A 15,747-nucleotide genomic window follows, 5' to 3' on the forward strand; every position below is an offset into this window, starting at 1 on the left:
CGAGATATAAGCAACTTCCGGTTTGAAATGTCAACGTCATTTTGACATATTCTTAATTTTAATTAAGAAATTATTAAATTGCTATCTTCATTGTTGCTAACTTCAGGTTTAATGTTTATTATTCTAACTGTTTTATTTTTTGAGATAAGTGCGTCATCTTTGGACTCATTTTAAAGGTTTTTTAATGAATATGACAAAAATGTCAAAATTGACGTTGACGTTTCAAACTGGAAGTGATTGTAATTCCATTAATATTAAAGTTAAATATGTCGAGTTTGGACTCATTTTAAAGAATTTTTTATGAAGTTGATAAGTTGACTTTTCTAAGTTCTTGTCTAAGACGCCCGGCTAAACCTAAAACTTTCTAGTTCTAGGTCTAGTGTTAGTTCTAGTTTTAATTATTATTTAACCCTAAATTCTTGTACATTTTAGTTGATGTAATGATTTAATCCACTTACCTTGCTTATAATTTCATCCATTTACTCATTTTGAATTAAACACAACCTTTAAATCCAAATAATTATGTATTTTTTATTAAATTCAACGTCAATTTTGACAAGCAACTGCAATATTTGGATCTTAATCACCATGGTAACCAAGTCATGTTGGATAACCTTAAAATAATAAAATTTTATTCCGATTTTTTATCAATTAACAATTCGAATTCTTTACGATTATTTCGCATTCATAACAAATTCGTTAATTGTAATTAATTTAAGTCGATTCTAATTAAGAGAAATTAATTAAATTTTCTTTTTTTATTTAATCCACTTACCTTGTTTATAATACCCTAGATGTACCAATTTTGAGTTAAATACAGCCTTTTAAACCAATTAAATAAGACTTTTTCCTTATAAAAAAAGTTAAATTCAATTTCAATTTTGACAAGCACCTGCAATATTTTGATCTTAATCACCATGGTAACCGAGTCATGATAACCTAACAATAATATAATTATAACTTAATATTTCGCTTTATATTTTAATATTTATTAATTTTAATTTTTTTATATTTTTGTATATTGCTTTTTAAGTGATGTTTACTTAATGGACTTTATCGACATAAAATAAAGATAGGTTATAATCTAACGAAACAGTGGTTTTCTTTTTTACCGACCTATAATAAAAATAAAATTATGATTTAACGAACCTTATCGAAGTATGCGCACCAATTGCGCAGTAATTATTCAAAACTTGAAATACGCGAAACTCAAATAGTTAAGGCGTAGGTGAAAGTTGCAATAAAAGACCTCGATCGTAATCTAAAGTTTCGTTCTAAACAACAGCTGATTGTTGAACGCGCCCTCTGTACCCAAACAATGAGTCAACTTGTCAGTTGAGATGTCAATAAGAAACATTTTTCTAAAAAATCATTTTTTCTCTGATATGTAAAGCTGATTGCAAAATGGTTGAACCAATTTTCGATTATCAATTTCGTCTGATTTTAATTGGAGATAGCACAGTCGGAAAAAGTTCTTTGTTGAAGTATTTTACTGATGGCAAATTTGCGGAGGTGAGTTCGCGTTATTCAATAAACAATTAAGTTTTTGTTGCTACGATTAACTTTATAAATAAAATATTAATTTAAAATTCCAAAATACATAAACAACACAAACATCATTAAATTAATTATTACAATTTTGATTACATAAAACATTTATTTTTAGCTATCAGACCCGACTGTTGGAGTAGACTTTTTCGCACGTTTAATCGAAGTAAAAGATGGTACTCGTATTAAATTACAATTATGGGACACTGCCGGACAAGAAAGATTTCGTTCAATCACAAAATCGTATTATCGCAACTCGGTGGGTGCCCTTTTAGTTTATGATGTTTGTAATCGTGCTAGTTTCGAACACATCCCAGTGTGGATGTCCGAAGCAAGACGTCACATTGAACCACATCGACCCGTTTTTGCACTTATCGGGTGTAAATTAGATCTAGTCAGTAACGGTGGTCAAAGAGCCGTATCTAAAGAGGAAGCAAAAAATTTCGCGGATGCAAATGGGATGTTTCACGTGGAGACGTCCGCTAAAAACGGATCAAATGTGGAAGAAGCTTTTAGATCTGTTACACAAGAGGTTTATAATAGGATTTTAAGTGGAGAATATAAAGTAGAGGATGGTTGGGAAGGGATTAAAACGGGTTTTGCAAGACCTAATGGAATGGATTTTAATCTTGTTGAAGCAGAACCAGCTAAAACATCATGTTGTTAGTAGTTTTTTAGTATTTTTTTTCTAGGCGGTAAGGATAAAGTGTGTGAAAAAATTAATTTAGGAGTTAAATGCTACAAAAGAATTTGTACAATTCATTTTTATTGTTTTATTTGATTGAAACTTGTAAATAATATTTATTGTGCGTTGTCTAAAAATGATATGTATCTTTAATTAAGTGACTTTTAATTCAATTTATTAAGTTACGTTAGAAATAAAACCAAAATTAGATACTTCCATTGAGACACATAACTCAGAAGTTTCTAATTTCAATTATTATTAACACTGACGAATTTATAAGTTACAAATCATTTTTAGTATTTTATTGTTTATATTTTATGAATTTTCGTTTTAAAATGTTCCTAAGAAACAACCAAATTTTTATAATACCCAAATTTTCACTGGTAAATGTGTATAAAATTATTACAAATTAGTCTTCTTTATAAAAAGTGTGCAATTAAGAAAGGATGCATAATATTTCCTTTTTAGAATTTTTATAAAAATAAAAATTTCAAAATAATCTTTAAAATTATTTGACATTTCACCTGTTACTATATACTCCATTCTTTAATTCGGAAATGTTTTCAAATTGAAGCGGAAAAAAGAATTCGGTCAGTTTTAAGTAAAATTACACTTGGAAAATTCAGTTATAAAACTTCTATTATATGATAACCAACTTCAGGTTTAAAATGTCAACCTCAATTTTGACATATTTATAATCTTCATTAAAAATCCTTTAAAATGAGTACAAACACGACATATTTATCTTCAATATTAATGAAGTTATGGTCAACTTCCGGTTAAGAATGTCAACGTCAATTTTGACATATTTGTAATCGTAGTGAAAAATCCTTTAAAATGAGTCCAAACATGATACGTTTAATTCCAATATTACTCGAGATATAAGCAACTTCCGGTTTGAAATGTCAATGTCATTTTGACGTATTCTTAATTTTTATAAAATGTCTTAATATTTGTCACAAAAATATAATTAAAAAAAATAAAAAATCAAGGTTGTATTAATATTTAAAAATTAAATTGTTATCTTTATTGTTGCTAACTTCGGGTTTAATATTTTTTATTCTAACTTTTTTGTTTTTTGAGATAAGTACGTCTTGTTTGGATTCATTTTAAAGGTTTTCTTTAATAGAGAATACATCATGAAAGAATGCCATGAAGTTGTCCATTTGTCTATTATATGATAACCAACTTCAGATTTAAAATGTCAACCTCAATTTTGACATATTTATATTCTTCATTAAATATCCTTTAAAATGAGTACAAACACGACATATTTATCTCGAATATTAATGAAGTTATGGTCAACTTCCGGTTAAGAATGTCAACGTCAATTTTGACATATTTGTAATCGCCATGAAACGTCCTTTAAAATGAGTCCAAACATGATACGTTTAATTCCAATATTACTCGAGATATATGCAACTTCCGGTTTGAAATGTCAACGTCATTTTGACATATTCTCAATTTTTATAAAAAAAAAAAATAAAAAATTAAGGTTGGTATTAATATTTAAAAATTAAATTGCTATCTTCATTGTTGCTAACTTCGGATTTAACGTTTTTTATTCTAACTTTTTTGTTTTTTGAGATAAGTGCGTCTTGTTTGGACTCATTTTAAAGGTTTTTTAATGAAGATGACAAATATGTCAAAATTGACGTTTCAAACCGGAAGTGATTGTATCTCCATTAATATTAAAGTTAAATATGTCGAGTTTGGACTCATTTTAAAGGATTTTTTATGAAGTTGACAAATATGTCAAAATTAAAAGTTGAAAGTTCGAACTTTGGACTCACTTTAAAGGTTATTTTATGAAGATTACCAATATAATAATAAAATTAAATCTTTTTCTCTTTCTAGTTTCTCTTTCTAGTTTTAGTTCAATAAAAATATACAACATAGTAATATCTTATACTAACTAGCGCTATCTATAACTGCCACTAGAACTAGCACTAGACATGAAAGAGTTCATAGAAAATTCTGCTCATATTGAAACTTGCAAAAATTGAAGGAAAGTGAATTTATAAAAAAGTAGGAACTGACAAAAGTAGTTGTCTTTCTATATTTGTTGCTATAGATAACGAGATATATGATGGAGATTAAATAAAATTGATTAGAAATTCAGCCCATTATTTGCAAAAATTGAAGAAAATCTGGGTTTCCAAAGAAATAGGAAATGACGAACATAGTTATCTTTGGACTCTTGCTGCTATAAGCAAAGAGGAATGCAATGCAGCTCAAATTAATAGACTCGGAACTTCTACTCAAATCAAAATTTGCAAAAACTTATGGAAAACTAATTTTCTCATGAAGTAAGAAATGCCAGAAAGATTTTTTGCAATATTTCAATTTAAACATCAATTTAAACTGATCAATGATTTTGCTGAACCTGAAGTTAGCAAAAACTCGTGGAAAATTAGTATTGTAATGAAATAAGAAATGGCAGAAGTAATTTTTTGCAAAATTTGCTTCTTTAGACATGGCGAGAAGTTTGCTGCAGTTTTAATTGCATTGATTAAAGATTTTGCTCAACCCAAAATTTGCAGAAATCAAGGAAAACTAGGTATGCAATGAAACAGGAAATGCCAAGATTTTTTGCATTTTAAACATGATGAGGAATTTGCTACAGCTCAATTTAAATTGATCAATGATTTCGCTGAACCCGAAATTTGCAAAACCTGCGCAACTGGTGCGCATAATTCGATAAGGTTCTTTAAATCATGGTCGGTAAAAAAGAAATCTACTGTTTTGTTAGATTACAACCTATCTTTATTTTATATATTTAAAAAAATTCTTTAAAGAACTTTATTTGTTATTACAAACTATATTTAACAATACCTAATCTTTATTAAACTTTATGATACAAACCCAAAAGTAAATATTAACATTAATTACTTTCATTCCCACTTCTATTCGGACTTGGGCTCCTAGAATGTTCCGATCCACTTCTAGATCTACTCCTCGATTTACTTTTCGATTTTCTCGATCCCGATTCACTTCTAGATCTTGATCTAGATTTCGAACGTGATCTACTTCTTGAACCACTTTTCGAAGATCGACTTCTCGATCTACTTTTAGATCTCGATCTACTTTTTGATCTCGACCTACTTTTTGATCTTGATCTACTTTTCGATCTTGAATGACTTCTTGAATGCGATCTAGATCTAGACCTACTTTTCGATCGACTTTGAGATCTTGATCCACTTCTCCTAGATCCAGATCTTGACCTTGAACCGCTTTGTGATCTAGATCGACTTCTTGAACCAGATTTTGATCGACTACGAGATCTCCTCGCACTTTTAGATCGACTTCTGCTTCGACTTCTCGAACTGGACGAAGAAATTCTTCGTTTCCTACCTTTTGAGGTTCCCCCGCGATCATCTCCACTTTCGGCACCGGAAGCAATTTTAAGTTTGTCATCGTCGCTGTCATCTTCGCTCGTTGAAATTGTTGCTTTTGAAACGATTCTACTTTTTTGTTTTGCCGTGAGTCCATCTTCGCCGTCCTCTTTCCTCTTTGTCTTATCGCGTCTTTTGCTTCGTTTTGATTTCGGACGATCAGAATCGGAATCTGATCGACCTCCGCGTCCACCTCTTTTCGTTCTACCCCCGCTTTTTCTTTTATAATCTTTTCGGTCTCCCGATCGTTTTCGTTTTTTGGGCATTTTTTCTCTTTCTACGCGGTTAACATCACCTGCATCACTTCCGGAATCGCTGACGTATTGATCTTTTCTACTTCTTCCACCTTTTTTGGCAGAACGATCTGGTGGCATCTCTAAAAACATCATGGCGTTTTTAGTTTTTTCTTTGTATTCTTGACGGACTAGTAACATTTTTTCCTTATTAGCTTTCTTTTCTTCCTCTAAACGTTTTTGTTCTTCAAGTTGTTTCATTTTAAAAGCTGTTCTTTCTTCGTCTTGTTTACGACGAAGTTGTCGCTCTTCTTCGTCGACTCTTCGTGCTCTTGCTACGTGGTATTGAGCTTGAGATAGTAAATCTTGACATTGTCTTGCTTCTAATCCGGCTAAATTTACATCGTAACGCATTCGTTCACCGTCAACTGCTAAATAACTGAAATATCTAAAAACAAACTTTATTTTTAAAATACACCCTGTATATATTACAGGCTGTTTCACGTAACTGGTTCGTTAGAACATTTTTAAGTTCCACTATTCGTACAGTTTCATTCGGAACATTTGATCTAAAATATTTTCAAGATGGCTGCCACTTCCGGGCTACCGGAAGTAGACCATAACCTCGTATATTTTAAATGGAATGCTACAGTAAAAAATTTATACACTATTTTAATAGTCAACATATTTTCTTATGTACAATTAAAAAATGTAGCATTTCATTTAAAGCAACGAAGTTATGGTCTACTTCCGGTGGACCGGAAGTGGCAGCCATCTTGAAAATGTTTTAGATCGAAAGTTCCGAATGAGCAACGTACACTACCAAAATTTCAAACCTCTATGAATAGTGGAACATTAAAAAGTTTTAACGAACCAGTTACGTGAGACACCTGTATATATTACTTATTGTTAGGGTAAATGAAATAAATGTACCATGTTTTCGGAGTTCGTTTGAAAATCCTAAATTTTGTTTATAGATGAAATAAATTTCAACTTCATTTAGTTGTAATTAGATTTTTGGCCAGATATTCATAGATATTTAATTGGTGAGAAATAAGTGAACTAAGTTTACCTACTGCTTTCGCAGAAATTTAGGGAAGATTTATGATTAGTTTATAACCTCAAAAAGTTTCGTTTCTTAATTTCCAACCGTTTTGGAAAAATTATTTTTTTTGCAAAACAAACGGCAAATCGATATGCGATTCTTAAAAATGTATATAAAATGAATTATTCACTTTGGAACCTTAAAATTTGGTATAACATAACCTTAAAGGTTCCTTTATAACCTCAAAAAGTTTCATTTCTTAATCTCCAACCGTTTTGGAGAAAATAATTTTTTTCCTTAACTCCACTTTTAAGAAACGTCAAATCGATATGCGATTTTTAAAAATTTATATAAAATGAATTGTTCACTGTGGAAGCTTATGATTTAGAACAACCTAACCTTAAACGTTCTTTTATAACCTCAAAAAGTTTTATTTCTTAATCTCCAACCGTTTCGGAGAAAATAATTTTTGCTTTAACCCCACTTTTAAGAAACGTCAAATCGATATGCGATTTTTAAAACTTTATATAAAATAAATTTTTGACACGGGAAACTTATAATTTGGTATAACATAACCTTAAAGGTTCCTTTATAACCTCAAAAAGTTTCATTTCTTCATTCGTATCCGTTTTGGAGAAAATAATTTTTTTCTTTAACCCCACTTTTAACAAATGTCAAATCGATATGCGATTTTTAAAAATTAATATAAAATGAATTTTTGACACGAGAAGCTTATAATTTGGTATAACCTAACCTTAGATGTTCCTTTATAACCTCAAAAAATTTCATTTCTTAATCTCCAACCGTTTTGGAGAAAATAATTTTTTTCTTTAACCCTACTTTTAAGAAACGTCAAATCGATATGCGATTTTTAAAAATTTATATAAAATGAATTTTTGACACGGGAAGCTTATAATTTGGTATAACCTAACCTCATATGTGCCTTTATAACCTCAAAAAGTTTCATTTCTTCATTCGTATCCGTTTTGGAGAAAATAATTTTTTTCTTTAACCCCACTTTTAAGAAACGTCAAATCGATATGCGATTTTTAAAAATTTATATAAAATGAATTTTTGACACGGGAAGCTTATAATTTGGTACAACCTAACCTTAAACGTTCTTTTATAACCTCAAAAAGTTTCATTTCTTAATCACCAACCGTTTTGGAGAAAATATTTTTTTTCTTTAACCCCACTTTTAAGAAACGTCAAATCGATATGCGATTTTTTAAAATTTATATAAAATGAATTGTTCACTCTGGAAGCTTATAATTTGGAATAACCTAACCTTAAACGTTCTTTTATAACCTCAAAAAGTTTCATTTCTTAATCTCCAACCGATTGGGAGAAAATAATTTTTTTCTTTAACCCCACTTTTAAGAAACGTCAAATCGATATGCGATTTTTAAAAATTTATATAAAATGAATTTTTGACACGGGAAGCTTATAATTTGGTATAACCTAACCTTAAAGGTTCTTTTATAACCTCAAAAAGTTTCATTTCTTCATTCGTATCCGTTTTGGAGAAAATAATTTTTTTCTTTAACCCCACTTTTAAGAAACGTCAAATCGATATGCGATTTTTAAAAATTTATATAAAATGAATTTTTGACACGGGAAGCTTATAATTTGGTATAACCTAACCTTAGATGTTCCTTTATAACCTCAAAAAGTTTCATTTCTTCATTCGTATCCGTTTTGGAGAAAATAATTTTTTTCTTTAACCCCACTTTCAAGAAACGTTAAATCGATATGCGATTTTTAAAAATTTATATAAAATGAATTTTTGACACGGGAAGCTTATAATTTGGTATAACCTAACCTTATATGTTCCTTTATAACCTCAAAAAGTTTCATTTCTTAATCTCCAACCGTTTCGGAGAAAATAATTTTTTTCTTTAACCCCACTTTTAAGAAACGTCAAATCGATATGCGATTTTTAAAAATTTATATAAAATGAATTTTTGACACGGGAAGCTTATAATTTGGTATAACCTAACCTTAAAGGTTCTTTTATAACCTCAAAAAGTTTCATTTCTTCATTCGTATCCGTTTTGGAGAAAATAATTTTTTTCTTTAACCACACTTTTAAGAAACGTCAAATCGATATGCGATTTTTAAAAATTTATATAAAATGAATTTTTGACACGGGAAGCTTATAATTTGGTATAACCTAACCTTAGATGTTCTTTTATAACCTCAAAAAGTTTCATTTCTTAATCTCCAACCGTTTCGGAGAAAATAATTTTTTTCTTTAACCCCACTTTTAAGAAACGTCAAATCGCTATGCGATTTTTAAAAATTTAAATAAAATGAATTTTTGACACGGGAAGCTTATAATTTGGTATAACCTAACCTTATATGTTCCTTTATAACCTCAAAAAGTTTCATTTCTTCATTCGTATCCGTTTTGGAGAAAATAATTTTTTTCTTTAACCCCACTTTTAAGAAACGTCAAATTGATATGTGATATTTAAAAATTTATATAAAATGAATTTTTGACACGGGAAGCTTATAATTTGGTATAACCTAACCTTATAGGTTCCTTTATAACCTCAAAAAGTTTGATTTCTTAATCTCCAACAGTTTTGGAGAAAATAATTTTTTTCTTTAATCACATTTTCAAGAGACGTCAAATCGATATGAGATTTTTAAAAATTTATATAAAATGAATTATTCGCTCTGGAAGCTTATAGTTGGGTATAACCTAACCTTGAAGGTTCCTTTATAACCTCAAAAAGTTTGATTTCTTAATCTCCAACCGTTTTGGAGAAAATAATTTTTTTTGTTTAACCCCACTTTTAAAAAACGTCAAATCGATATGCGATTTTTAAAAACTTATATTAAACGAAAGGTTCACCCCAAAAACTTAGAATTTGGTATAATACAACCTTAAAGGTTCCTTTATAACCTCAAAAAGTTTCATTTCTTCATTATTAACGATTTTAGAGAAACAAATTTTTTTCTTTAACCTCACTTTTAAGAAACGTCAAATCGATATGCGAATTTTAAAAATTTATATAAAATGAATTGTTAACTCTGGAAGCTTATAATTTGGTATAATCTAACCTTACATGTTCCTTTATAACCTCAAAAAGTTTCATTTCTTCATTCATATCCGTTTTGGAGAAAATAATTTTTTTCTTTAACCCCACTTTTAAAAAACGTCAAATCGATATGCGATTTTTAAAAACTTATATTAAACGAAAGGTTCACCCTAAAAACTTAGAATTTGGTATAAGACAACCTTGAAGGTTCCTTTATAACCTCAAAAAGTTTCATTTCTTCATTCTTAACCATTTTAGTGGAACTAATTTTTTTCTTTAACCCCACTTTTAAGAAACGTCAAATCGATATGCGATTTTTAAAAATTTATATTAAACGAAAGGTTCACCCTAAAAACATAGAATTTCGTATAACCTAACCTTCAACGTTCCTTTATAACTTCAAAAAGTTTTATTTCTTAATCTCCAACAGTTTTGGAGAAAATAATTTTTATCTTTTATCACACTTTAAAGAAACGTGATTTTTCAAAACGGCTTTTTACATTAAAAAGAGGATACTTTAATTAATATATGGTGATATTTCCACAAGGATCCTTCACGAAATTAATTTTATAAACTCCTTTTTTACTTACTTTAATGATAATCCCAATTCATGAACAGCTTGTAGCACAGTTTGAAGAGTCGATTTCTCATCTTTAAGTATTTGAGTGGCTAATCTTTGTAAAACCAACGCAATGTTATATAAAAGGACAGTATCTTGAGGTGCAACCCTTCTCGCTTTTAAGAAAACCATTTTGGCCTCTTTTAATTTCCCCGCTCGGAAATAAGCTCTCGCTAAATATTGGAGTCCCTCGACGTGATTATATTTATAAAACTTCCTCAAACAATTCTCGTACATTTGAATCGCGCTAACAAACTGTTTCTGCTCGACGTAAATATGCGCAATATTCAACCAAACGTCGCAAAAATCGGCGGTCGCTTCTCGAACTTGCGCGAAAATGTCGCGAGCTTCATTAACACATCCTTTATGCGCCAAAACCGACCCAACTCCGTTAGCGGCCCAAATATTTTTCGGATCAATCTTTAAAACTTGTTTGTACATGGCTAAAGCGCGATCTTGATGTCGTTTTTCGCGATCTTTGTCTTTAGTGGGTAGATGTAAAGTTTGGAGCCAAACATTTCCCAACGCAATTAACGAATACGAATCTTGAGAAGTGGCCGGGTTTTTTAAAACTCGTTCATATTTTTTTTGACCCGGTCCCCATTCGCTTTTAGCTAAATGTAAGTTACCTAAAAGTGACCAAGCATCCGGATGTTCCGTGTTAATTCGAAGAGCCTCTTTAAACCAATCGGAAGCTTCGTAAATTTGACCTTTATCCCTCGCCATGCAACCTAATCGCAAATAACAATCAACATAATTAGGATGTTCTTTGAGTATATCTTTGTATAATTTCTCAGATTTATCGAATAAACATAAAGCTTCGTTTAATCGCGCTAAATTATAAGTCGTTGTGACGGAAATTGAGTTATAATATTGGGGATCATGTTCAGCTTCAGATTTAGCCCGAATTAAAGCTTCCTCCAAATTCTTTTTAGCCTCATCCAAATTATTTAAGCGATAATGTAACGCTCCAACGTTATTCAAAATCTCAGTCGGTATCTCAGCTTGGACATCTTTTTTTAGTATCTTAATCGCAGTTCCATACGCGTTTAAACTCCCTTGTAAATCGGATTGCTCCAAAATTTGAGCCAACTCAATCCACGCTTCGATATCATCCGGAAATTGTTCGGTAACTTTTTTTAAATGATTCTTTGCGATATCCCTTTTCGATTGCGAGGTTGAATTCGCGTACAAAGATCCTAATATTTTCATGGTTTCGTAATTTCCAGGTTGGGCTTTTAGAACTTTTTCGAAACATTGCGCCGCGTTTTCGGAATCGCCCCGATAAATATACATTTGCCCCAAACCAAAATGGGGTAAAACAAAGGGGGCTGGAGCAAATTGAGTTGCTTGATAATAATATTGAAACGCTTGATCATAATCGCCCTGTACGTGAAAAGCCCTTGCTAATTGATAACAACTTTCAGCTCGCATCGCTTCATTTTCGGTGTTATGGAATGCGTGTAAAGCAAGATGTTGCACTTTATTGTAATCCTTTTTAAAGAAAAAATGATTTGCTAAATGATTTAAAACCATCGGGTTCGAAGAATCGATCGTGTAAGCTTTTGAAAGCATTCGAACCCCGTTTCTTATCGATTCGGGTTGTTGTTGGTTCAATTTTAAAATCGCTAATCCCACTAAAGCTCCAACGCATTGCGGATCAAGCGATAATGATCGCTCGAAAGCTAAACGAGCTTTATCTTGATTGTTTAATTTCATGAAGCAATGTCCCATTCCTAATCGAACAGCGGCGGGACAACTCGGATTCGTTCTTAAAGCTTTTTTATAGAAAGCTAAAGCCCCGCGGAAATCTTTTTTGTTATATGCAATACAAGCTTTTCCTAATAACGAAGGAATATTATTCGGGGATTGATTCAAAACGAAATTAAATTGGGCATCTGCTTGTTCCATTTTATCGCCTTCCAGTAAACAGAAATAAGCTCTTCCCAATAAATGATTCTAAAAAACAACAAAAAAGAATTAATTAAACGATCAATAAATTACTTAATTCAATAAAAGTTGAAAAAGATGTTCTTTTTTTAACATAAATCGATAGGAAATTAAAAATCCTTTAAAATGAACCCAAACACGACCTATTTATCTCCAACCGTTATCGAGATATCTTAATTTTTGAAAAAAAAAAAAATGCCGATTTTTTGACATTTGACAGGTTATAACCTAACTTTCTTATTTTTTTGACGTAAACATATCGTGTTTGGTATCAAATCAAAGCATTTTTGATTCTTATTAAGATAATTTCAATATTTATCCAAAAAAATCGTTGTTTAATTTTGACATTTGACAGGTTAACCTAACTTTTTTATTTTTTAACTCAAATACGTCATGTTTGGTATCAAATTAAAGCATTTTTGATTCTTATTAAGATCATTTCAATATTTATCAAAAAATCGTTATATTTAATTTTGACATTTGACAGTGTTTAACGTAACTTTTTTATTTTTGACCCCAATATATCATGTTTGGTATCAAATTAAAGCATTTTTGATTCTTATTAAAATAATTTTAATATTTATCAGAAAATCGTTGTAATTAATTTTGACACTTTCTAACCTAACTTTTTTATTTTTTAACCCAAATATATCATCTTTGGTATCAATATTTATTAAAAAAATCATCCTGCATCCGACCAACACGGCTGAGCATGCCCGAGGAGTCAGACATAACCAAATTTTTTGGATTACTCGGGTAAAGTACTATTTGTTTCTTAATAAGGATCAATTAAAAAAATATTTTAATTATAAAGGTGTTTTTTTTTAACATAAATGGATAGAAAATTAAAAATCCTTTAAAATGAACCCAAACTTAACCTATTTATCTCTAACCGTTACCGAGATATCTTCATTTTTAGCAAAAAAAAATGGTGGTTATTTGACATTTGACAGTTTCTAACCTAACTTTTTTATTTTTTAACCTAAGTGTATCATGTTTGGTATCAAATTAAAGCATTTTTGATCGTTATTAAGATAATTGTAATATTTATCAAAAAAACGTTATATTTAATTTTGACATTTGACAGTTTCTAAGCAAACTGTTTTATTTTTTAACCCATATATCTTGTTTGGTATCAAATTAAAACATTTTTGATTCTTATTAAGATCATTTCAATATTTTTCAAAAAATCGTTACATTTAATTTTGACATTTGACAGTTTCTAACCTTTTTTTTATTTTTTAACCCAAATATATCATGTTTGGTATCAAATTACAGCAATTTTGATTCTTATTAAGATCATTTCAGTATTTCTCAAAATCGTTACATTTAATTTTGACATTTGACAGTTTTTAACGTAACTTTCTTATTTTTTTGACGTAAACATATCGTGTTTGGTATCAAATCAAAGTATTTTTGATTCTTATTAAGAAAATTTCAATACTTATCAAAAAAATCGTTGTTTAATTTTGACATTTGACAGTTTTTAACCTAACTTTTTTTATTTTTTAACTCAAATACGTCATGTTTGGTATCAAATTAATGCATTTTTGATTCATATTAAGATCATTTCAATGTTTATCAAAATTGTTCTATTTAATTTTGATATTTAACAGTTTCTAACCTAACTTTTTTATGTTTTAACCCAAATATATGATGTTTGGTATCAAATTAAAGCATTTTTGATCCTTATTAAGATAATTGTAATATTTATCAAAAAATCGTTATATTTAATTTTGACATTTGACAGTTTCTAACCAAACTGTTGTATTTTTTAACCCAAATATATCATGTTTGGTATCAAATTAAAACATTTTTGATTCTTATTAAGATCATTTCAATATTTATCAAAATCGTTACATTTAATTTTGACTTTTGACAGTTTCTAACCTAACTTTTTTATTTTTTAACCCAAATATATCATGTTTGGTATCAAATTACAACATTTTTGATTCTTATTAAGATCATTTCAGTATTTCTCAAAATCGTTACATTTAATTTTGACATTTGACAGTTTTTAACCTAACTTTTTTATTTTTTAACTCAAATACGTCATGTTTGGTATCAAATTAATGCATTTTTGATTCATATTAAGATCATTTCAATATTTATCAAAAAATCGTTCTATTTAATTTTGATATTTAACAGATTCTAACCTAACTTTTTTATGTTTTAACCCAAACACATGATGTTTGGTATCAAATTAAAGCATTTTTGATTCTTATTAAGATCATTTTAATATTTATCAAAAAATCATTACATTTAATTTTGACATTTGAGAGTTTCTAAACAAACTTTTTTATTGTTTGAACCGAAACTAAAATTTAAACTAGGTATCTCGAGTTATCTACTTTTTGTAAAGAAGAAACCTGTAGTTAAACAGATACCTAGTATTTATAAAAGCCAATAGATGGCGCAAAACTCGATTCTATTAATTACCTATTTTTTGAGTTATAATATTATAAAATAATATTTACCTGATCATACATAATAATTTTATCCGCAGTTGTATATAATAAAGTAGCTTTTGTAAACAACTCCCGTTTTTTATCTTTATTTTTTTCTCGATTAGCTTCTTGCACATAATATGCAGCGAGCATATCGAGTGCTCGCATTTGATCCTTTTCATAATCACGATATGTAACATTCGCGTCGGTTCTTGAAGCATCCAAAATCTTAATGAAATCATTTATCTTCCCTTGCTTGTAATATTCCAACTAAAAATTGTTATGATATTATACAGCATTAAATAAACAAAATTAACTAAATTACCGCCAAATTAACCCAAATGTTTAAGTGGGTGTGTTCTTGTCGTAAAATACCTAAAACCTCGTCCCCATCCGGTAATTGATCCAAACACAACTCAATCACCTAAAAAAAAAGGAAGCGAAACGAAAAGTGAGGTTAGATTCGACGTATATACGAAATTATTAGTTTTTAAGGGTTATTACCTCATCGGTGTCCCTTAAAGGGATTTCTATAGATCCTGCCATCGTTTTCTTGGTTAGATTTGATTACATTACTGGGTTTTTAACGAAATTGAAACGTAAACTAACCTATTTATGTTTGACAGATCAATGAACGCTTGTATTTCCGGAAATAACAATCTAATTGAATTTAATTAAAACTAAATTGTTACATTTTAAAACAATTTTATGAAATGAATTAATTAATAATTAAAGACGTTTCGTAAATTAGTTTTGGTTTAATAAATTTAAAAATGCG

General features: G+C 29.4%; 2 protein-coding genes across 2 annotated transcripts; one reads left to right on the forward strand and one right to left on the reverse strand.

The window, feature by feature from the left end:
• Positions 1 to 1,175: 1,175 nt before the first annotated feature.
• LOC111423024 (RAS oncogene family member Rab39) lies at positions 1,176 to 2,732 on the forward strand. Its single transcript, XM_023056277.2, has 2 exons — positions 1,176 to 1,512; positions 1,667 to 2,732. The coding sequence occupies exons 1-2, from the start codon at positions 1,405 to 1,407 to the stop codon at positions 2,213 to 2,215; spliced, it is 657 nt and encodes a 218-aa protein (XP_022912045.1). The 5' UTR covers positions 1,176 to 1,404; the 3' UTR covers positions 2,216 to 2,732.
• A 2,244-nt stretch (positions 2,733 to 4,976) lies between these two features.
• Positions 4,977 to 15,625, reverse strand: LOC111419028 (RNA polymerase-associated protein Ctr9). The gene is made up of 5 exons (XM_023051766.2): positions 15,474 to 15,625; positions 15,295 to 15,393; positions 15,000 to 15,239; positions 10,544 to 12,531; positions 4,977 to 6,309 (listed from the first exon to the last, which is right to left on the reverse strand). Exons 1-5 carry the CDS (start codon positions 15,513 to 15,515, stop codon positions 5,118 to 5,120), a joined length of 3,561 nt encoding a protein of 1,186 aa, XP_022907534.2. The 5' UTR covers positions 15,516 to 15,625; the 3' UTR covers positions 4,977 to 5,117.
• Between the last annotated feature and the right edge of the window lie 122 nt (positions 15,626 to 15,747).

This window comes from Onthophagus taurus, chromosome 3 (assembly GCF_036711975.1).
Source record: "Onthophagus taurus isolate NC chromosome 3, IU_Otau_3.0, whole genome shotgun sequence".
Classification (NCBI taxonomy): Eukaryota; Metazoa; Arthropoda; class Insecta; order Coleoptera; family Scarabaeidae; genus Onthophagus; species Onthophagus taurus.